The sequence below is a fragment of the Fistularia commersonii genome, chromosome 21, assembly GCF_037954325.1.
Source record: "Fistularia commersonii isolate RoL2024-O1a breed Wild chromosome 21, RoL_Fcom_v1.0, whole genome shotgun sequence".
Lineage (NCBI taxonomy): Eukaryota > Metazoa > Chordata > Actinopteri > Syngnathiformes > Fistulariidae > Fistularia > Fistularia commersonii.
In genome coordinates this window covers 3157194-3180473 of record NC_141304.1, presented here as the reverse complement: position 1 = coordinate 3180473, position 23280 = coordinate 3157194, and the positions used below count along the sequence as shown (strand labels likewise).

At 50.0% G+C, this 23280-nt stretch overlaps 1 protein-coding gene across 8 annotated transcripts in view; it reads left to right on the top strand.

Annotated features, from left to right (window-relative positions):
• Positions 1 to 23280, top strand: part of LOC147222073 (inositol 1,4,5-trisphosphate-gated calcium channel ITPR1) — a 55720-nt gene that overhangs the window by 9662 nt on the left and 22778 nt on the right. For 4 of the 8 annotated variants that reach the window (XM_086168354.1, XM_086168353.1, XM_086168357.1 and 1 more), the window contains exons 4-37: positions 1152 to 1261; positions 1614 to 1700; positions 1794 to 1952; positions 2268 to 2366; positions 3924 to 4007; positions 4465 to 4611; positions 4703 to 4798; positions 5686 to 5730; positions 7269 to 7423; positions 9410 to 9509; positions 9662 to 9822; positions 9895 to 10036; positions 10114 to 10272; positions 12604 to 12896; positions 13439 to 13633; positions 13736 to 13987; positions 14074 to 14215; positions 14399 to 14552; positions 14623 to 14813; positions 14897 to 15029; positions 15559 to 15613; positions 15692 to 15857; positions 16310 to 16624; positions 16708 to 16845; positions 16917 to 17042; positions 17129 to 17329; positions 17407 to 17658; positions 17756 to 17881; positions 17960 to 18088; positions 19410 to 19530; positions 20079 to 20263; positions 20344 to 20492; positions 20582 to 20693; positions 21183 to 21218. In XM_086168354.1, coding sequence (XP_086024480.1) covers positions 1152 to 1261; positions 1614 to 1700; positions 1794 to 1952; positions 2268 to 2366; positions 3924 to 4007; positions 4465 to 4611; positions 4703 to 4798; positions 5686 to 5730; positions 7269 to 7423; positions 9410 to 9509; positions 9662 to 9822; positions 9895 to 10036; positions 10114 to 10272; positions 12604 to 12896; positions 13439 to 13633; positions 13736 to 13987; positions 14074 to 14215; positions 14399 to 14552; positions 14623 to 14813; positions 14897 to 15029; positions 15559 to 15613; positions 15692 to 15857; positions 16310 to 16624; positions 16708 to 16845; positions 16917 to 17042; positions 17129 to 17329; positions 17407 to 17658; positions 17756 to 17881; positions 17960 to 18088; positions 19410 to 19530; positions 20079 to 20263; positions 20344 to 20492; positions 20582 to 20693; positions 21183 to 21218 — 5015 coding nt within the window. The remainder of the gene's footprint in view (positions 1 to 1151; positions 1262 to 1613; positions 1701 to 1793; positions 1953 to 2267; positions 2367 to 3923; positions 4008 to 4464; positions 4612 to 4702; positions 4799 to 5685; positions 5731 to 7268; positions 7424 to 9409; positions 9510 to 9661; positions 9823 to 9894; positions 10037 to 10113; positions 10273 to 12603; positions 12897 to 13438; positions 13634 to 13735; positions 13988 to 14073; positions 14216 to 14398; positions 14553 to 14622; positions 14814 to 14896; positions 15030 to 15558; positions 15614 to 15691; positions 15858 to 16309; positions 16625 to 16707; positions 16846 to 16916; positions 17043 to 17128; positions 17330 to 17406; positions 17659 to 17755; positions 17882 to 17959; positions 18089 to 19409; positions 19531 to 20078; positions 20264 to 20343; positions 20493 to 20581; positions 20694 to 21182; positions 21219 to 23280) is intronic. The other 4 variants (XM_086168359.1, XM_086168355.1, XM_086168358.1 and 1 more) reach the window with 3 other exon arrangements.

Genomic DNA, 23280 nt, shown 5'->3' with positions numbered 1-23280 from the left:
CTGGAGGAGAGACCGGGGAAGGGGGGAAGAACGGTTGGGGTCGCTGCGCCTTCCTCCGCTCTCGGTTGGAGGAGGAGGAGATGAAGTCGGAGGATGGCCCGGGGCCAAGGAGACGTTTCGGTCGGGGGTGGATGGGGGAGAGGCCGGGTCTTGACGTGGCGGCGTTTCGGCCCTGTGGTCTCGGAGCTGCTAACGTAGCGCTGCCACTGTTCAGAGGAGGAACTGATCTGACTGGTCGAACGGAAGGAGCGGTTTCATTCTGGATCCTGCATCCCCTCTCTCCGACATCCTCCACCACCCTTTATCCTCATTACTCCACCCCAAACCCCCCTGCACTACCCTTTATCCCCGTCGCTCCACCCCGAACCACCATTTAGCCTCCTTGCACCATCGTGCATCCTCATTGTGCAGCTCTACACCACCCTTTATCCCCCTTGCTCAACCCTGCACCCACCCTTCACCAGCACCATGCATTCACCTTGCTCCGCCCTGCACCCCACTTTATTTTCCTTGCTCCACCCTTCTCCACCCAGCATCCTCCTTGCACCACCCTGCACCCCATTTTATCCACCCTGCACCCACCCTTCACCAGCACCATGCATTCACCTTGTTCCGCCCTGCACCCCACTTTATCGTCCTTGCTCCACCCTTTTCCACCCAGCATCCTCCTTGCACCACCCTGCACCCCATTTTATCCCCCTTGCTCAACCCTGCACCCACCCTTCACCAGCACCATGCATTCTCCTTGCTCCGCCCTGCACCCCACTTTATTTTCCTTGCTCCACCCAGCATCCTCTTTGCACCATCTTGCACCCCACTGCTCCACCCCACACCTGCCTTACATCACTCCCACCCAGCACCCGCACCATATATGGAAATAGGGATCAGATCTGACTGACAGCAGTCAGCCCCTTGTTGTGTATATACACACACACACACACATTCAGTCTTCCTTGTACCGCACAATAGGCTTTTGATGTCAGCACCTGAGAATTGCGCATGTGTTTGAAATGCAAACACACACACGTATTGTTGTGTCTCCATTGACAAGAAATTCAAAACGCTCTTATTATTCCTGACTGGTGCGTGTGTGCGTGTGTGTGTGTGTGTGTGTGTGTGTGTGTGTCCATTATCCTCCTTTCTGGATGCAGACTGCCTCTTCAGACTTTGCCCCATGAACCGCTACTCGGCCCAGAAACAGTTCTGGAAGGCGGCAAAGCCCGGGGGCAACACGGACACGGTGCTGCTCAACAAACTCCATGTAAGTGAGCCGTCGGCAGGGTTTGAGGTGGCGTTACCATGGAGATGCGTACTATCTGCACCCCCCCCTATAAAAAATAATAATAATAAAGTTACAGAGGTGGAATTCCCTTTTATAGACATCCACTCCTATCGGCCTCCATACCATGTAAAGCCATCTGCTATCCATCGTGAAGTGGGGGATTGAAATCTCTTCCCACGTCGCCGTGGAGACGAGACAAAGTTTCCCACCGAAGGCCCTCCCGTGCCCCCCCACCCCCCACGCCAAATTGCTTACGGCCGCCTTATTACATGCACGTGGATGGGCGATACCGCTGACCCACCACTCTCTCCTCCCGTGCCCCCCCCCCCAGCATGCCGCCGATCTGGAGAAGAAGCAGAACGACTCGGAAAACAGGAAACTGCTGGGGACGGTGATCCAGTACGGGAATGTCATCCAGGTGAGCCCCCTCCCCATCATCCCTGGTTCCTCATTGGTCCATAGCAGGTTTCTCAAATCACTGTGTAAATGTCCTCCTCCTGGTTTTTACCAGCTCCTCCACCTGAAGAGCAACAAGTACCTGACTGTGAACAAGAGGCTGCCGGCGCTGCTGGAGAAGAACGCCATGAGGGTGATGCTGGACATCGCCGGCAACGAGGGCTCCTGGTTCTACATCCAGCCGTTCTACAAGCTCCGCTCCATCGGGGACAGCGTGAGTCTGAAGGCGGACAGAAGACATGAGGAGGTCCAGGTCCATCCCATCTCCAGGATGACCTGGGCCACCGCTTGTCCCACCGTCCCAGTGGGTTGGAGCGGGTTATAAAAGTAAAGATTGATGACAAGCTAACTAAAATGAGCGTCTCCTCCTGTAATACTTTGCAAATGGTCCACCTATATTCCAGGTCATGGGAAAACATCAAGACAATCCCATCAAGAGAAGAGGGGGAATCATGTCCTCCTCTTCCTTCCCCCCCCCTTTCCTCTTCTGTGGTTGGTGCAGTGTTGATTTGACTTCTGCAATCGACAGGTGGTGATCGGCGACAAGGTGGTCCTCAACCCTGTGAATGCGGGTCAGCCCCTCCACGCCAGCAGCCACCAGTTGGTGGACAATCCAGGATGCAATGAGGTCTGTCTGTCTCTGCTTTCATTCATTTTCTATATTATCCTGCAGTCAGGGTAGTGGGGTACAGGGGTCTATCCTAGCTGGCAATGGGAGAGAGGTGGGGTTCACCCTGGACTGGTCACAGGGTCTCATATAGACATACAACCATTCACCCTCGCAGTGAAAGATACACTGAGAGCAGAGGTCAGCATTTGTGAGCAGCAGTATGGTTTCTTGCCCAGAAAGAGTACTACGGATGCAGAATTTGCTTTAAATGAAAAAAATAAATCAACAAATTCATTTCAGAGAGGTGTTCTATACCCCTTACCAATATTCTGGTAACACAACATCCTTTAATTTATTTATATTGTTCTCTTGAGGTTAATTTTTCTGTTTTTTATTGAAATCGAGAAGTATACTAATAACAATAAAAAGGCCCAGAGAACCACAACAAAAAATTTTGAATCCAATATTTTCATGGATAAGGAAGCCTAACAAGGTAACCAAGAGATGAGAAAAAGAATTGGAATTTAAGTTTTTATTTTTAGTGTATTTTAAAGCTGATTTAAGACACGGGTCGAAACCGACCCGTTAACACCGGGGATGCTACCAGAAAACTAACACAGGAGGAAGGTTAAGAATGCTAGCTAAGAAGTCCAGAGGAAGTCAGAGGAAGCTGCATTGTGCAGTTGTAGTTCTCAAAAAAAGCATACAACAAGGTGCAGAGAGAGGAACTTTGGTACTGTATGAGGAAGTCTGGGTGCAGGACATGTATGCTAGCTGTGAGACAGAGGTGAAGTGTGCTGTAGGTGTGACAGAGAAGTTCAAGGTGGATATTTGCAGATGACGTAGTGAGAGCAGGGAACAGGTGGAGGAAGGTTAACAAGACAGAATGCAAAATGTGTGTGAATGAGTGAACGTGGAACAGTGAGGCTACAGGGAGTGGAGATGAAGAAGGTGGAGGAATTTAATAGCTTAGGGTCAACAGACCAGAGCAGTGGAGAGGGTCGAGGAACGTTGAATCTCGGCTGTTTGGAAGTAAAGGTGGAGAAGACGGAGGTGAGACATGTGACAATGAGTGGTTTAGAGACAGTGGCATTGAAGAAAACACAGGAAGCAGAGCTGGAGGTAACAGAAGAATGTTGAGGTTCCTCTTTATGAGGGAGGGATCAGGAATGAGTCCATCAGAGGGACAGTACATGTCTGTTCTGAACAGTAGAGATTCTGGAGATAAAGTCAGGTTGAGATGGTTTGGACATGGACAGAAGGATGCTGGGGTTGGAGCTGCCAGGCAGGAGGTCTAGGGGAAGACCAGAGAGGAGGTTTATGGATGAAGAGACGGACAGGAAGTAAGATGGATGGATCGATGGGATGGGAAGAAGCCATCTAGCTAGCTCATGTTAGACTAATGGAGTGCAGTTTAGTGGGTGCCTTGCACATTGGAATCCGTGCTATTTCTCTCCGGGGGAAAATATTGGTATGCCCCCGCCCCGGGTTTTGGTGGCGGGGGGTCAATCGGTGACCTCTGACCCCACCTCCCCTCCCCAGCTGAGCATGTCTCTGTTTTGTTCCTCCCCTCAGGTGAATTCAGTCAACTGTAACACCAGCTGGAAGATCGTCCTGTTCATGAAATGGAGCGACAACCAGGAGGTCATCCTGAAAGGGGTTCGTCTGCGCCTAAAAAAAAAATGCCACCATGCCCGATCGTCCTCCATTTTTCCTCCGTTTTTTTGTATCCAACCGGCACCTCGGCTGAATTTCACCATGAAACAAAAGGCTGCTTGATGAACGCGCTCACAAAGCGGAACACCATGTGAGGGAGCACAGCGGGTATTCCTGGATCGGCAGCCCTCCAGGCAGCTGCGGGACGGGTTCGATTGCAACCCTGCCTGAGATTATCTTTAAGCCCTTTCAGATGCTCGCTCAACAAATTTCTTCCTTTCTTCCTCACTATGCGTTGTGTAACGTGCTGCTTGCTCTGTTTACATCTCCATGTCATCGCCGCAGTAATTGCTGTTGGTTTTAAACTAGCCCATCTCAGATGTTTCGTAAAGCTAGTTTATTTTTACGCTCTAGTTTAGCAAGACACAACCACCAGTGTTGTCCCAACCTCTCCCTGTAGGGGGATGTGGTTCGGCTATTTCACGCCGAGCAGGAGAAGTTCCTCACGTGCGACGACCACAGGAAGAAGCAGTACGTCTTCCTCCGCACCACCGGGCGGCAGTCGGCTACCTCGGCTACCAGCAGCAAAGCCCTATGGGAAATAGAGGTGAGGAAGAACCGTAGGAATTGAACGAATCAGTGAACTGTGAACCGAGCCCTGCGGTCGAACACCTGATCTGTGCGTCCTCTGGTGGCAGGTGGTGCAGCACGACCCGTGTCGCGGCGGAGCGGGCTACTGGAACAGCCTCTTCAGGTTCAAACACCTGGCCACCGGGCATTACCTGGCCGCAGAGGTCAGTCCTCAGAGATGTCTTTCACCTGGCCATACGGCTGAAGACTGAAGACCCCAAATTGTCAGTCAGTGTGGATGAGAGGGTGAAGGGGATTATGTCCGTTTGTGGTGGTAGACTCTGTTTGCTTAATGGCATCTGGTTGTATAACCAGATACAGCCGAACCGAACAAAAAAAAAAAAAAAAACACCGAAATGAACAAAAGTTATGTGTTGAGAATCATCTGAGTCGACCGGCATGAGTCAGTGAACCGGTTCACATGAATCGTCTGAGTCCGTCATGATTCCGGTGAGTCGCCACCTTGATTCAGTGAACCGGTTCACTTGAATCATCTGATTCAGTTTCCGGTGAGTCTGCTGACTTGAGTCAGTGAACTGAATCACATGAATCATCTGATTCAATTGTGTTTCCGGTGAGTCTGCCGACTCGAGTCAGTGAACCGGTTCAAAGGAGTCATTTGATTTTGCTGTGTTTCCGGTGACTCTGCCAACTCGAGTCAGTGACCGGGTCCAGAAGAATCATCTGATTCAGTAGTGTTTCTGATGAATCTGCTGAAATGAGTCAGTGAACTGTTTCGAACGAATCATCTGAGTCGTCCGTTTCGCCTTGTGCTCATAGAAAGGCAGCCAAGCAGAGGACTCACAAGATCTGGATTAAAAGAGAACTCAGACTTGTGATTCAGTAAAAAGAGTCAGATGATTAACAATCCAGTTCTATCTATATGTCGACCTACGATTAACAGGTTTAACCCGCCCTCTCACCTGGTGACGGCGCCCGTGACTCCAGAAGAAAACAAACCTTCTTCTTAAGTGGATCTGACAGTAAAATCTTGAATTCTGAGAAATGCTTTTCCTCCCAGATTTTTTCACATGTGTTTGTTTGATTCCAGGTGAATCCAGAGTACGAGGAGGAGTGTCTGGAATCACGTTCCTCAGTAAGAACATTGGCCCAGAACACCGGGCGTCCATATCGATCCACCCATCACCAATATTCAATCAGTCGTATTCATGCCTGTTAGAATCACAAGCTGTATCTTCTTCTCCTTTCAGCTCCTTCCTTCAGGGGTCGTCGCAGCCAATCATCTGCCTGCATCTAACCCCCTCCTATCATTCTAACTAACTTCTAACTTCTCTGTGCTCTTCCTCTAGACCTCCTCTGTCCTCAGCATCCTTCCACCCTGATCTTCATCATCCTTCCTCTGTCCATGTCTAAATCATCTCCATCTTCAGAACATCTAACATGTGCTTTCCCTCTAATGGATTCATTCCTGATCTTCTCCATCTTCCCAAAGAGGAACCTCCACATCTCCAAACTGCTTGTAGCCTCATCATTCCACCGGGGTTCCTCTCATTCACACGCACGTCTTCTGTCTTGTTGCGGCTGACCTTCATCCCTCCACCTCTCTAGATGTTCCTCTCCCTGCTCTCACTACTCACCACATCATCATCTGCAAATATCATCATAGTTCATGGAGGTTCATGTTGAAACCTCATCTGTCAGCCTGAATCACAAGCTGTCTCTTATGATCACGATGAGCAGGATTTGAGCTCGACTATATTCCAGTTTTCTGGATTATAACAGAACTTGCCAAACGCCCGCTCTGATGAGAACGTCTTCTAAAAACAACTTTCCTCCCCTAAATATCCGGATTATATAATTTACCCTCAGTACACCCAGCTGCCAGCAGATGGAGGCGTGGTGCCGCAGACGCGTTTCCTCCTCGGTCAGGTGGACGATCGAAGAACATCTGGAAATATTTCTGGTCATCAATTATGTAACTTGAGAAATAACGATTTGTGAAATCAATGAAAAATAGAACATTGTTCTTTACAGTGGGAGCGGTTCCATCTTTTCCTTTGGGACGCTCCCTCAGCCAATCATCTGCCTCCATCCAACCGTCTCCTCTCACACCAGCTGACCTCTTGTCCTCTTGCCTCCATCCATAAACCTCCAACCTCAGCATCCTTCCACCCAGATCTTCTCCGTTTATGTCCAAACCACCCCAGTCTGACTTTATCTCCCTAACATCTAACTTGTACTGTCCTTCTCATTCCTGATCTTCTCCATCCTCCTCAATCCCAAAGGGGAACCTCCACATCTTCACCTCCGAACCATGGCTGCTCTTCAACCCCCACCTTTCCCTTCACCCGTGAATCTTTACCTCTCCTCCGCCTGTTGACCTTCTGCACTTGAACTCCTCCACCTTCATGTATGGCCACCTGTCATTCTGGGAAGGAGCGCTGGGTAAACAGAGAGGTCTTCTTCTGGGAACAAATTCATTTTCCTCCTGCAAATCAAATCCGGGTGCAATAATTGTTGACTTTGCTCGGCTGTGAGGAGACGCCGGGTCTGCTTCTCCTCTCCGTTATCTCCGCTGCCTTCCCAGAAACTCTATAGCGCCCGAGTCCCAAAATCCAATGATTGTCGTCGATGACGCTGACAGGCGCTTATCGATCTTGTCTCCTCTACCAGCTGGATTCGGAGCAGGAAGCCTTGAGGGCCCGGCTGAGGAACGTGCAGGACAAGGTCATGTACACTCTGGTGTCCGTGCCCGACGGCAACGACATCTCCTCCATCTTTGAGCTGGACCCGACCACATTGAGAGGCGGAGACTCCCTCGTCCCAAGGTACTGGAAGGCTTCTCAGATTCCTCGCAAGAGCAAACACACCAGACGTGTGTTAATGTTTCACGCAGCAGGTTGAGAATCGGGTCTGTTTCGGGTGAGGTTAATCATTAAACCAGTGACAAACATCACCTCCTGCCCGCTTCTGGGAAGTCATGGATTCATCCGGATGACTGGGTTATTTTTTTCCCCCCATATGAAAAAGCAATTCACCAGCCATAGAGACACACAAGCATTCACCCTCTCGTTCAAACTCCAAATAGAGACCGTTCACCCTGTCATTCAATGTCCTATAGACACATACAACATTCACGCTCTCATTCATTTACCTATCGAGACATACAACGATTCAAACAACCTATGAAGGCATATGACTATGCACATTCTCATTCACATGCCATTTAGACTTACAGCCATTTAAATGTCCTAAAGAGAAATAAAACTATTCACCTTCTCATTCACACATCCTATAGAGCAGGGGTGCCCACACTTTTTCGCCTTGTGAGCTACTTTTCAAATGACCATGTGAAAATGATCTACCTCCATTAAAATGCTAAATATATATTTATTTATATAGCTACTGAATATACCTAACACAATAAATGTTTGTGGATCTTGCATAACTACATGAACCCATATGGCACACTACAACAGAGTACTTTTTTGGTAAATACCTTATTCCGATGACTCGAATGGAGTCAGCAGCATAGTTGAAGTTAGCTGGGAGAAAAATGACTGCTGTCCTGACAGCTGGGATTTTAGTTCCTTCACCTTTCTCCTTCTCAGCTCACTTTTCGGAGGGAAGTCAGTGTCGTCGTTTTTATTAACGGCCTGAAAATGCCGCTCCACATTTCCCTTTTTCGATATAGCCATGGCAGACTGGCAGATGAGGCAAACGCACTTTGAAAATGACAGAGTTAAAACAAAGTCCAGCGCCTATTCTGTATGGAAGTGATACTTTTTTGTCTTTTTACTTGTCCCAGCTCCCTCACTCATTTTTGTACCCATAAGTTTAGAAGACATAAATTGGAGGCTAACTCGCCAGCTTATTAGAAAGCGCCATTATCTGCACATGCACAGTCACGCCTGTGTCAGAAAAGCTCAATTGCACAGACCGACTGTCAGTCAAGTGACAAATTTCATAGTGAGGGTGATAGGCTGACGTCTACGTTTTAATGCCACGGATCCACCCACACTACCTTTGTGATCGACCGATCGATCGACGTATTGGGCACACCTGCTATAGAGACATACAGCTTTCACTCTCATTCACACACAACCATTCACTCTTTTATTCACACCTTATACAACCTTGTCATTTACCAGCCATATTGTGACATACAACTATTCACCCTCTCATTCATTTGCATACAGAGACATACAACCATTCACTCCTTATACAATCCTTCACCCTCTCGTTCAAACAAATCATAGAGGCATAGGAATATTCACATTCTCATGTACATGGAATATAGACTTAAAACCATTTACCCTCTCATTCACACATCCTGTAGACATACAACTTTTCACACTCTCATTCAAACAGCCTATGGAGGCATAGGACACTGCACATTCTCATTCATATGCCATATAGACTTACAACCATTCACCCTCTCATTCACATGTCCTATAGAGACATAAAACTTTTCACCCTTTCATTCACAGTCCATTTAGACATAAAAGCGTTCACCCTATCTTTCGCCTTTATATATAAATATTGCTGTTCACAGTTTCATTCCCACCTCACACGATCGTTCACCCTCTCATTCATTTGCACACAGATAAATGCAACCGTTCCCCTTCTCATTGTCCCATCACCTTAAGTAACGTGTGTCTCTATCCCTCCCTGGCTTGCAATACCGCCTCCCTCAACCAGAGGGCATCCACACGCTGCTAGTCCTCTTCCTCTCTTCCCAAAACTCAAGATGTGGCCTTTTTTTGCACCCCGCTTATTAAAAGATGGTGATGAGATTTCCGATGTTTTTCAAGGAACTCATACGTGCGGCTGCGCCACCTGTGCACCAACACCTGGGTCCACAGCACCAACCAGCCCATCGACAAGGAGGAGGAGAAGCCCGTCATGCTACGCGTAAGTCGCCGCTTTCACACATTCGCGCAAACGAGGTCACGTCCGTGAGCGGATTTTCCCCGCATCGAAGTTTTCTAAGAAGTCCAACATCACCACACCATCCTCTCGATTTTCGGAGACAATGGGCTGACCTCAGAAATGTCCTCCCGTAGATCGGTACCTCTGCGCTGAAGGAGGACAAAGAGGCTTTCGCCATCGTGCCTGTCTCACCGGCGGAGGTGAGGGACCTGGACTTCGCCAACGACGCCAGCAAGGTCCTCGCCTCCATCGCCGGGAAGCTGGAGAAGGGCACCATCACGCAGAACGAGAGGAGGTACGAGCGGGTGATGATTGACAGGACAATGGGAAGGAACTAGACCGTCATGGCTTCTTTGGTTATCTCCAGAGCGGTGACCAAGCTCCTGGAAGATCTGGTGTTCTTCGTGGTTGACATCCCCAACAATGGACAGGATGTTCTGGAGATCATGGTCAACAAGCCGAACAGGGAGCGGCAGAAGTTGATGAGGGAACAGAACATTCTCAAGCAGGTAATGCCTTACCGGCTGAACATTCAACGCCGCCGCCATCTCCACCCATCTGAACCTGAGCGTCTCCACCAACGCAGATCTTCAAGCTGCTCCAGGCGCCCTTCACCGACAGCGGCGACGGGCCCATGCTGCGTCTGGAGGAGCTCGCCGACCAGCGCCACGCACCCTTCCGCCACATCTGCCGCCTCTGCTACCGCGTCCTGCGCCATTCCCAGCAGGACTACCGCAAGAACCAGGTGTGTGTGTGTGGCGTTTGCTTTGACTTGCACGTGAACCGCTAACGTGCGCTAAATGGGCCTTGATGCTCACGTTAGAACTAATTATGAAACCTCACCGGGTTATTTTTTTAACCGTTTTTATTCATTCATTCCTTCATTCATTACCAATAAAAGTTATCCTGCAGTGTCTATCTAAGCCGTGATTGGGCGAGAGTCGGGGTTTGCCCTGGACCGTTCAATCACAGGGCCACATATAGAGACAAGCAAACCTTCACCCTCTCATTCACACTTCATATAGACCTACAACCATTCACTAGTCATATAAAGGCATAAAACCATTCACTCTCTCATCGGTACATCATTTTGAGACGTAAGATTCACCCTCTCATTGATTATCTTATAGAGACACACAACATTCACATGTCACATAGAGCAATTCACCCTCTCATTATCACATCATCTAGGGACATACTATTCACCTTCTTATTCACGTCACAGAGAAAAATAACATTCATACATTCATTCACCCATCATATGAAGGCATACAACTATTCACTAGTCCTATACAGTGATCCCTCGCTATAACGCGGTTTACTTTTCACGGTTTCGCTACTTCACGTATTTGCATCATGCATTGTGTTCTGCATTCTGATTGGCTAAAAAAGTCACTCCGCTTCTTCTCTACCTGTGCGTCAATAACGTTGCAGTTTAATATGCACACGTACGTAAAACAGCTTGCCAAATTTACATCACGTACATGCAAATTCTCTTGCAATTTCGAGTTTCTCAAAAACCCATAATGTTGACAAAACATTCTGGACCGACAAAAGCACCTGCGGCAGGGCCCAACAGGCAGCGGAAGATGCTATCTATTGCAGATAAAGTTAAACTTCTGGACATGCTAAGGGAAGGTAAAAGCTATGCGGCTGTAGGTCGGCATCACGGAATTAATGAATCTTCCGTTCGTTCCATAAAGAAGGAAGAAAAAAACATAAGGACGACAGCAGCAATGTATAATAGTGTATTTAATTGTATAATAATTGTAAAAAAAAATAAAGGTTTCTACTTCACGGATTTTGCCTATCACGGGTTCTTTTTGGAACGAAACCCCTACGAAAAACAAGGGTATAATATAATATAATGAACTACATAATATTGAGACATATAATATTCAACGTCAAATAGGCATGCAACTGTTCACCTACTTATTCATATGTCAGAGATACCTAACATTCACATTACAGAGTCCGTTAACCATTCACTCTCATTGTCACATCATATTAAGACATTTAACGTTCATCCTCTCATTCAAACATCATATAGACGTACACAACTATTCACCCTCTCTTAGACATACAGCTATTCATGCTTTCATTGTCACATCATATTGAGTTCTAACATTCACCCTCTCATTCAGATACATACAGCCAACAGCGAGACTCTCCCAGTGGGACTCCAACCAGGGACCTTCTAGCTGTGAGGTGGAAGTTCTAACCCAAGTATCGGCAACCTTTACCACTCAAATAGCCATTCGGACCCGTTTCCCCACAGCCACAAAACCCTTTTGAAATTTAGAATTAATTAACACGCCGTATAACCTTATTTTTTTTGAACAACTGCAGAGAAAATGATATTCCATTTCTGAATTCAGCAAAACATTTTGAACTCAGAAAAAAAGATGTTGGGTTGAATGTTACTTTTAAGCAAAATTTGCAATGTGTATTTCACCCCGTCTTGTATTTCTGGAAAAAAAAAAGATTTAACTCAAATCCTCCACCGACAGCAAACCAAAAATCCTGTCCTCTCTCTGTGTGCTGTCATCATTTTACTCGCCCATGCAGAAAGAGCGACAAAAATATTTTAACATGTTTTAAGTAGATGTTACAAGATCACCTTAATCGTCAAATTTAAAGTTACATTTGCACTAAAATAAAATACATTTTAATTAAATAATTGTTAATTATTTTCAAAAGCCGAAGGGAGCTGCGGGTTGCCGACCCCCGTCTTAAATGCTGCACCACCATTAGCCACCTTTGTATCCCTTAGTTATAGGTATCTTAAGAGGTCCAGTCTGGACCTGGACATTCCTGACACTGGATAGAACCAGTGAACCCTCTCCTCATGGGGATCCGTGTCCAAGAATCAAACCATGGTGCCACCAGATGGCCGTGGTAGAAGGTAGTTTATCCTCTGTTGCCACCCTGAGGAGGTTCTCAGGAGCAAAGTGTCCAAAACGGGACATCGGAAGGTCAATATTTGGTAGTCACTCTCATATTGGTCTATCTTGGAGGCGGTGGTGGTCTGCTGGAGCTCCTAAATGGAACATCTGACTCTCCGTCGATCCCACAGGAGTACATCGCCAAACAGTTCCGCTTCATGCAGAAGCAGATCGGCTACGACGTGCTGGCCGAGGACACCATCACCGCCCTGCTCCACAACAACCGCAAGCTGCTGGAGAAGCACATCACCGCCGCAGAGATTGACACCTTCGTCAGCCTGGTCCGCAAGAACCGTGAACCCAGGTTCCTGGACTACCTGTCCGACTTGTGCGTGTCCATGAACAAGTCCATCCCCGTCACGCAGGAGCTCATCTGCAACGCCGTGCTGGACCCCGCCAATGGCGACATCCTGATCGAAACCAAGTGAGTCGCAGACGTGCCTTCTCCATCCCTCCCTTGACTTACCCTCAACATTATAAAATGTGGAAAATATACCTCGGCTTCCTTCCGGCACTCAAGTATTTTCTCTCAAAGGTCAAAGATCCAAAGAAGGTGGAAAGTCCAACTATGTCCCTTCATTGTATCTTCTTCCCCTTTGGGCTGCTCCCTTCCCCACAGCCAATCGCTTGCCTCCATCTAACCTTCTCCTCTAACACCATCTAACTCCCTGTCCTCTTCCCCTCCATCCATAAACCTCCTTCCAGGTCTTCTTCTAGACCTACCCAGATCTTCACCATCCCTCTTCTGCCCATGTGGAAACCACCTCAGTGTGACTTTGTCTCGTCGAGCATACGAGTGTACTGTCCCTCTGACGGACTCATTCTCCTCCTTCTCACTTCCAAAGAGGAACCTCCACATCTTCATCTCTGCTACCTCCTGTCTTCTCCTGTGTCTCCAAACCAGACAACATGGCTGCTGTCACCTCCGTCTTATTCTCGGATCTCTCCTGCCTCGCTGCTCCTCAGGCTGGTGCTTTCCAGGTTCGAGATCGAGGGCGTTCCCCTCGGCGAAAACTCTGTGGAGTCCGAGGAAGATGAGGAGGAAGTGTGGCTGTTCTGGAAGGACAGCAACAAGGACATCCGCAGTAAGAGCATCAGGGAGCTAGCGCAGGATGCCAAGGAGGGCCAGAAGGAGGACCAGGAAGTGATCAGCTACTACAGGTAGCACGTCTGAGGAGTCTACAACCACTTAGTTTGGGTTTGTTCATACATGGTGCTTTGACCAGGTGTTTTGTGTGTGTGTGTGTGTGCGCGTCTACACAGGTACCAACTGAACCTCTTTGCCCGAATGTGTTTGGACCGGCAGTACCTGGCAATCAACAAGATCTCCGGCCAGCTTGACGTGGATCTAATCCTGCGCTGCATGTCTGATGAGGACCTGCCCTACGACCTGCGGGCCTCTTTCTGCCGCATGATGCTGCACATGCACGTGGACCGTGACCCCCAGGAGCAGGTCACGCCCGTCAAATACGCCCGACTCTGGTCCGAGATCCCCTCACAGATCGCCATCGACGAGTGAGTGAATTGACCGATCCGGCGTGCGGACGAGTCGATTCTTGGCCGCTTCTTTGTGTCGACCATCTGTGTCGTCTTTCCTGCAGCTACGACAATGACGGAACATCCAAAGACGAGATTAAAGAGCGATTCTCGCAGACCATGGAGTTCGTGGAGAACTACCTCAGAGATGTGGTTTGTCAGAGCTTCCCATTTGCAGACAAAGAGAAGAACAAGCTCACCTTTGAGGTACGAAACCCAGACTGACTTCCTGTTTGCCTTATAAGGTCATTGCATTAGCAATGGCTCCTCAAAGGAAATACCCATGTCCTTCCACTCAGATGTCAGCTGATGATAACGCTGGAAACTGCTCTGACAGGACTCAATCCCAGGTGACCATTTTCTGAGTCCACCTCCCTCTCCTGCTTTCAGGTGGTGAACCTGTCTAGGAACCTGATCTACTTTGGCTTCTACAACTTCAGTGACCTGCTGAGGCTCACCAAGATCCTTCTGGCTATCCTTGACTGCGTGCATGTCAGCACCATCTTCCCTTTCAACAAGCTGGACAAAGGAGATGAGAGCAAAGGTATGAAGGCTAAAGCCTGACCTCTAGCTACCTCCCGGGAAGTGTCCTGACGCTCCCCATGCGTCTGCAGGCAGTAACGTGATCAGGTCCATTCATGGTGTCGGGGAGCTCATGTCCCAGGTGGTCCTCAGAGGAGGCGGCTTCCTTCCCACCACCATCAGCAGCAACGCCAGCGGCGACCCGGTGAAGACTCAGACTGAGCCGGAAAAACAGGACATCCTGGTCATGGACACCAAGTTGAAAATCATCGAGATCCTGCAGGTACAGATGTGAAGGTTCCCCGCTCGGAGTGGGCAGTAGAACATCGGAGCATACAAGTACCTCCCTCTGCTCCTCCTCTGCAGTTCATCCTGAACGTCCGCCTGGACTACAGGATCTCCTGCCTGCTGTCCATATTCAAGAGGGAGTTTGATGAGAGTAACTCCCAGAGTGACCTGTCTCCTGCCGGGGCGGTGGAAGGTCCCAACAACATGCCAGGTCAGTTGTTGTCATTTTGACTCCATGAACGCAAAAAATAAGAAGCCGCTATCTCGGCAATTCATTTTCACTAACTCCAAGTCAAAGACGGAATCTTCTCGAAAGGACCGTTTTTCTAATTCCTAATGCCTCTAGAAGAGTAGCTTCTGGTTTTGGATGGTATGGTACGGTATGCCTCCAACTATTCCTCTTCTCTTACACCGACTGGCTTCCTGTCCTCTTTCCCTTCATCCATAAACTTCCTCTCTGGTCTTCCTCTAGACCTCCTGCCTGGCAGCTGCTACCTCAACATCCTTCTAACCAGATCCTCTCCATCCTTCCTCTGCCCATATCCAAACCATCTCAGCATGTCTTTATCTCTAGAACATCTAACATTTGCTGTCCCTCTGAAAGAGCTCTCTCTCTCTCTACCTTATAAGGACTATGAGAGGGTGAATGGTTGAATGAATAATAGATTGAATGAAAAAAGCCGATCAGCATTGAAAAGCGCTGCTGGTTTTTCTTTCCTGACACCACCTGCCGGTCTCAGGAGCACTGGACTTCGAGCACATCGAGGAGCAGGCCGAGGGGATATTCGGCGGAAGGTAACGGCATCCCGACACCGGAATCCAAACAAAACACCCAGCAAAGTTGCACGGTTTTCATGTTTTGCATACGTCTAGTGAGGAGAACACCCCGCTGGACTTGGACGACCATGGCGGCCGTACCTTCCTGAGGGTCCTCCTGCACCTCACCATGCACGACTATCCCCCTCTTGTGTCCCGAGCCCTCCATCTGCTCTTCAGACACTTCAGCCAGCGACAAGAGGTCCTGCAAGCCTTTAAGCAGGTACCTCAAACAGGAAGTGGTTTGTTTTTTGAACGCTAACATGTAGCTGGTTGTAACTAGCCTTAGAAACAAGGATGTTAACATGTCGCCTCAGCCAACAAGAATTATAAGAAAATATTGCTAGAAATGACCTAAAAACCAAGAATTAGCTTGAAATAGTGTGAAATTTGCAGGAAGCTACGTTTAAATGACTAGTAAATGGCTACATTTGGATTTACGAGTCACTAAAGCAGTTGACAGTTGTCCACGGGCTCGCTCATGCTCAGGCTCGACAAATGCAATGTTGTCTTGCTCTTCTTTGCTGCTCCTTTCGCTGGTTGCCCTCGAGCATATTGCATTACCAATGCGCCCAACCCCCCCAGGACGTCCTGTGGTACTGCTCCGTTGAGCATAAATGAGCTCTCCTGCCGTCAGCCATTTCCAAACATGTACGACTCCTTGTGCACGCCAAGGTCCAGCTGCTGGTCACCAGCCAGGACGTGGAGAACTACAAGCAAATCAAGTCGGACCTGGATCAGCTGCGTTCCATCGTAGAGAAGTCCGAGCTGTGGGTGTACAAGAGGCAGGGGCCTGACGAGGGCATGGACGCCAGCGAAGTGCTCGCCATCGAGCCGGAGCACAAGAAGGTGCACGAGGAGACACGGTCAGAACGTTCTCGGTTGGTTCTGGATCTGACACGTTCTCTCCTGCAGGGCGAGTCTGGAGGGGCGGACAAGCCGAAGAAAGCCGAAAGCACCAGCAGCTACAACTACAGGGTCGTCAAAGAGGTGACCGCTGTTTTGATGACCACGAGCGCAGATGGCCGTTTTGGTGTGTGTGCACAGTGCTCATGTTGTGACTCTCCTTCCAGATCCTGCTGCGGCTCAGCAGACTCTGTGTTCAGGAAGGCCTGTCGGGCAGGAAGAGCAAGAAGCAGCAGCAGAGGTTGCTGCGGAACATGGGGGCTCACGCCGTGGTCCTGGAGCTCCTGCAGATCCCGTATGAGAAGGTATGGTTGCCACGGCGTCAGGCGCGCTGTCCCTGCGTGGGAAAATCTCACCGCCGCCGCTTGGTCTCCAGGGAGAAGACCTGCGGATGGAGGACATCATGAGGTTGGCGCATCAGTTCCTGCAAAACTTCTGCGCAGGAAACCAGCAGAACCAGGCTCTGCTGCACAAGCACATCAATCTGTTCCTGAACCCGGGGGTCAGTGATCTCCACCGAACATCTAGAGTCCAAAACCAGCAGGATCACCGGCAATACTCCTTGTGTGTGTACATTTCATTTTTCAGATCCTAGAGGCCATCACCATGCAGCACATCTTCATGAACAACTTCCAGCTGTGCAGCGAGATCAACGAGCGCGTGGTCCAGCACTTCGTCCACTGCATTGAGACGCACGGCCGCAACGTCCAGTACCTGAAGTTCCTGCAGACCATCGTCAAGGCGGAGAACAAGTTCATCAAGAAGTGTCAGGACATCGTCATGGCCGAGGTATTCCGCGGCAGGTTTGAGTTGCGCCGCGGCACCTCTGCCCCCTCCCCTCGAGGTAAACCCGTGTCCTCCTGCAGCTGGTGAACGCAGGCGAGGACGTGCTGGTCTTCTACAACGACCGCGCCTCCTTCCAGACGCTGGTCCAGATGATGCGGTCGGAACGTGACCGCATGGATGAGAACAGCCCCTTGATGTACCACATCCACCTGGTGGAGCTGCTGGCCGTCTGCACCGAGGGCAAGAACGTCTACACCGAGATCAAGTGCAACTCCCTGCTGCCGCTGGACGACATTGTCCGCGTGGTGACCCACGAGGACTGCATCCCCGAGGTGGGGCTCCTCCCGGTCTGTTTTGGGGGTCAGGGGTCACCCAGGACCCTCGAACATGTCCGTTTCTGATTCTTCACCGACAACGTGCCAATTCCAGGTCAAGATCGCCTACATCAACTTCCTGAACCACTGCTACGTTGACACGGAGGTGGAGATGAAGGAGATCTACACCTCCAACCACATGTGGAAGCTCTTTGAGAACTTCCTGGTCGACATTTGCCGGGTGAGCGTCGTTCTTTTTTTGTTTTATTCTTTTCGAGGCAATCGGAAGTTGCTGCCGCTGACTGCACCCCGCCGGCAGGTCTGCAACAACACCAGCGACCGCAAGCACGCCGACACCATCCTGGAGCGATACGTGACCGAGACGGTGATGAGCATCGTGACCACCTTCTTCAGCTCGCCATTCTCCGACCAGAGCACCAGCCTGCAGGTGCGCCGCAAGCGCCGTAGCCTGGAGTCTCAGGAGCACTCGGGTTCCCCTTTTGGTTTCTGAGTTTACATCGATGTAGAGCAGGTTCGCCTGCGTCCTCGGCAGGCGTGGAGATTCCTAAGGCCTCCCGTGGACATCGGTTCAGCCCTTCTCGGGACGTTCGCTGTCAAAATCCCCAACCCGGGTGTCTGAGGACACTTCCAATGTAGAGCAGATCTGAACCACACTCTTTAAGATGATTTACAGAAACCCAGCATGCCTCCAGGAAAGAGCACAGCCAGGAAACACTGCCTTTTACAGTGGCAGCAAGAACCTCGGGCAGTTGCCCGTTCAATGTGGGCGACCGTCTATCTCAACTGATTGGGGTAAAAAGAGACCAAAAGGATGGGGAGCTATATACACTGCTCAAAAAAATAAAGGGAACGCTTAAAAAACACATCCTAGATCTAAATGAATGAAATATTCTCATGAAATACTTTGTTCTTTACACAGTTGAATGTGCTGACAACAAAATCACACAAAAATGATCAATGGAAATCAATTGTATCAACCCATGGAGGTCTGGATTAGGAATCACACTCAAAATTAAAGTGTAAAAACAAACTCCAGGCTGATCCAGCTTTGATGTCATGTCCTTAAAACAAGTCAGAATGAATCTGTGTTGCTTCCTGAGTGGACACTATGATTTCACACAAGTGTGATTGACTTGGAGTTACATTGTGTTGTTCAAGTGTTCCCTTTATTTTTTTGAGCAGTATATGTTATATATTATAAATGATATACATTAATAGTAGACGCCTGGTGAGGCGCTGCTGTAGAGCAAGCTACACCCAGGGACTCTGGAGAAGATAAGAAGTTACTACTGTGCATTGATGAAAGGACAAGGACAGAGAGAGGCGCGTCAGGGGATACCCCTCGAAACTAGGGGCTAGGCTAATGATAACAATCTGCTTTCTCAAAGAGACGGTCTGAAACCTGCTCTCAAATAAATGTCCTGCGCTTGCTCTTATTTCTTCCTCCTCGGCTGCAGGCGTCGCTGGTGGGGAAAATATTCCAGGTATTTGCGGACTCTTGCAGAGGGGTTACACAAGAGGGGGGGGGGTGGTTCTTATGGTTACCGATGTGCATGATGCTTTTCGTACTCAATGTGCATGGATCACCTCTGGTCAGGGAATTATCTTTCCGAGGGAAGAGAATACCGGTCACAAGGTGGTCCCACAGGCTGCTGCTGTGTGTATGTGTGTGTGTGGAGGGTTCATCGGTGGAAGGTGGGTACCTTTCCCGTCCATGGGTGCTTCTGACCCCCCCGTTGTCTCCTCAGACCCGTCAGCCGGTCTTCGTGCAGCTCTTGCAGGCGGTCTTCAGGGTCTACCACTGCACCTGGCTGGTCCCGGTCCAGAAGGGCTCCGTAGAGAGCTGCATCAAAGTTCTCTCTGACGTCGGTGAGTTGCTGTTGTAGCTTCACCATTAATAAACCACGAAAGCCGGGGACCCACTGCACAACCACAGTTTTCGAGGAGCTCCGCACGCGGACGGTGGCATCTTGAATAACGCACTCTGTGCACACCTGGCAGCAAGGAGCACCAGAGACGCTACAGCACATTTGGCGATTGTTGTGATGAGCGTGCGTAGAGACACTTCTTGTCCAGGCGCCGCAACAACGACGAGCTGAGGAGTGTTTTTGCAGACCGAGGCTGGGAGACATGGCAGTGCGAGTACCGTGGAGTCCACCATTGTTGCTATGGTCGAGCCGCCATATTAACTGCTACCTCAGGGTCATTCCTGTCAATGTGTTGCAAAAAACCCCCCCGCCTCCATGGAGACACTCCATCATTTTGAGTTCCGGGTTTTGAACGGTGTTCTGGTGTCATGTAAATGGAGACACGCACACGCAAAATTTATTCGAAAAGTTAAATCCCGCATCCAGTGGGAAGGGCTTGTCGACATGGACGGCCTTTAAGTGTGCGTGTGTGCGCTTGTGTGTGTGCAGCTAAAGGCAGGGCCATCGCCATCCCCGTGGATCTGGACAACCAGGTGAACAACCTGTTCGTCAAATCCAACAACATCGTCCAGAAAACCGCCATGAGCTGGAGGCTTTCCGCCCGCAACGCTGCCCGCAGAGACTCCACGGTGACGGCGTCCCGGGACTACAGGAACATCATCGAGAGGCTACAGGTGTGTGTGTGTGTGTGTGTGTGTGTGAGTGTTATGCACTTGGACCAGGGTGTAACGGTGTTTGTGCATCTGGGCCTCAGGACATCGTGTCGGCCCTGGAGGACCGTCTCCGGCCGCTGGTCCAGGCCGAGCTCTCCGTCCTGGTGGACGTCCTGCACCGGCCCGAGCTGCTCTTCCCCGAAAACACCGACTCGCGGAAGAAGTGCGAGAGCGGCGGCTTCATATGCAAGTGAGAGACGCCGAACGCCGCCTGATGTTCTTGCACCAGGGAGTCGGAGTTAAAGAAAATAAAATAAAAAATAACGCGCCGGTCCACAGGCTGATCAAACACACCAAGCAGCTGCTGGAGGAAAACGAGGAAAGGCTGTGCATCAAAGTCCTGCAGACGCTCCGAGAGATGATGACCAAGGACCGGGGCTTTGGAGAGAAGGTAGGCGGAGCTTACAGGTATTCACGCGGTAGAACCGCGCCACCAGCATCCCGCTGGAATCTACCTGAAAGTCCGAGAACCGGGAATGAAACCTCACAGTGTGATTTTTAGTTGCATTACAAGAGGACACCTGGAGACAAACACACGTAGGACTGGACTGAGACCTAACCAAAATGACCTTCTCCCTGTTTAGCTTGAGATGCTAATGAGAATCTGCTCCCATTAGCGTCCAAGGCCTGGAACGCTGCAGGTTTTAGCCCTATAGCTGGAAGACAGCGGGACGTTCCTTTTCGTCGCCGGGCTCGGACGCTCCACCAGCTCTGCTCACGGGGGGACGGGGACGGGCGGACAACCTCCTCCCACCCCCACCCTTCGTCATTAACCACCCTCTCATGCCCAGCGGCGTTCTCCACAACCACGGTCACTGAACTAACTTTCCTCCTTCCTGTGACTCTGTCTAACTCCTGGAACCCTTGTGTTCTCTTGCAGCTCAGGGCCTTTGATGATGAGATGGATATGCCCAAGGTTATTTCACTTTTTCCCCCTTTGAGCTGCTCAAAACCCTTCCCCCCCCACCGTAGCTTCCGCTCCCTGGATCGGGCTGGGCTCTACCCCTTCACACAAACTGCCTGCCGCCACCGTCTTTTTCCAACTTCGCGGCATTTTCCCTGACGCCAGCGCCGTGGGGGGAAAATGACGAGAATCCGCTTTTTTTTTTTTTTTTTTTCCCGTAAAGCAAATGAAAAAAAAAAAAAAACACCAACGGAGACGTGTGTAATTGCCAAGTTGACACTAAAAATGCTAAAATGCTAATCCTTCGCTGGCCTTGGGGGATTGTGGCTCGCGGCATTGGGAAGGCCTTTCCAAAACATCGGCGTCCATCGCGATAGCCAGTTTCCAAAGTCCAAAGCTAGCTCTGGAAAATCATTACCCCCCACGCCCGCACACACACACACACACACACACACACACACACAGATACGTTCAGCCCAGCCCTATTTATAGCTGTAGTTTCTCTGTTGCCATGCAATGGCTGCAGCTGCTGCTACTGTGTCCGTGCGTCCTAGCTTGCCGGGGGTGTGTGTGTGCTTCAAACCGTTTGTCATAAACAGAGGTGCGGGTCGGCTCAGGGGAAGTGTGTGTGTGTGTTTTGGGTTGAGGGTTCCCTCCGTGAGTCACTTACCACCATCGTGACATACCTGCCCCCTTCGGTGGACACCCAGACGCCCCACTTTCCCCGCCATCCTATCGAACACAACACGCTCAGGAACATCTTCCGCAAGTTCTAGGATCTGACATGGATTTTCCAAATCCACGTATACTTCCTCCAAAGAAATTAGGACCCATTTTCCTTTTTTCATGCAGGCGCCTCTGTCAGCCCCGTCCAGGGTCCCCCCCCCTCCCCCCCGCACCTACCATCACCTGCCGTCGCCTTCTGGAGCCAGTAGGGGATGCTGTGGTCGTGCCCGTGTGCCGTATGTGTGTTTTCCCCGGCAGCCTCTCAGGCTGTCCTAGTTTTTCCTCGCCTGCTAACTGCACGATTCCTGGGCCCCTTCCAAGCCTGGGTTACGTAACAGACAGCCCTTTTTCCTGGAACCCGGTCCCTCTGCTGATGTGTGACCTTCGGCAGGAGTTGCGGAGGGGCTGTTTATTCAGTGTGTATGCGTGTGCACGTTCACATGCATGTGCCGGGACACACACACAACCCCATCTGTCAATAGAGGAATAAGCACTGTGTGTGTGTGTGTGTGTGTGTGTGTGTATGTCACAGTCAGGGGACTGTTTGCATGAGTGAAGATGAGCTGATCCACACGCACATATGCACACACGCACACACCTGTTATGGGGTGTATCTTTGTAAAGCAAATACCAAAACTCACCTCTTACATAAAAGTTCCGGTGGAGTGTGTGTGAGTGAGTGAGTGAGTGCGTGTGCGTGCATGTGTGTGTGTGTGTGTCCCTGTTATGTCATGACACACTTCCACCGCCACGGCCAAACGCCGCCGCCTCACACTCGCATGCCCTTTCCCCATATGGCCTGGAGCAGACACACTTCGATTTGTTGCATTTGTGTGTGTGTGTGTGTGCATGCATGTGTGTGTGTTTATAATACTTTCATAAAACTTCAGATCCAGGGCATGTGCGAGCAGGAAACGTGAACTATGTGGGTCACAGGACGCCGCAGAGCAGGTCCGACGTGTTTCTCAGCTTGAGCAAAACAAGTTTCGGAGCCGGAGGAATAGAACCAGCACCCAACTTTGACAGAACGTCTGTACGGTTCTGGTTCTTCGCTCTTTGGTCGTCCGGATTATTGAAGCGTGTCACACACGCAGCATTCAGGCTTTTCCCTGCCGGGCTCTCCTCTTCACCTGGTGCGCATGCATGCGTGCACGTGTGTCTATGCGTGTGGTCTTGTCAAAGCACTTATGCAACTCCTTCCAAAGTTGCACTCAACAATGTTGTGCACTTCCTTCAGCAGCAGATGTATCCTCAGATGCACTTGGGGGTACCCCTAACCCCCCCCCCTCCAGTCACTCCCCAGTATTTAATCAGCTGCTCAGGAAAACCAGCGGCCTTTTCATTTAAT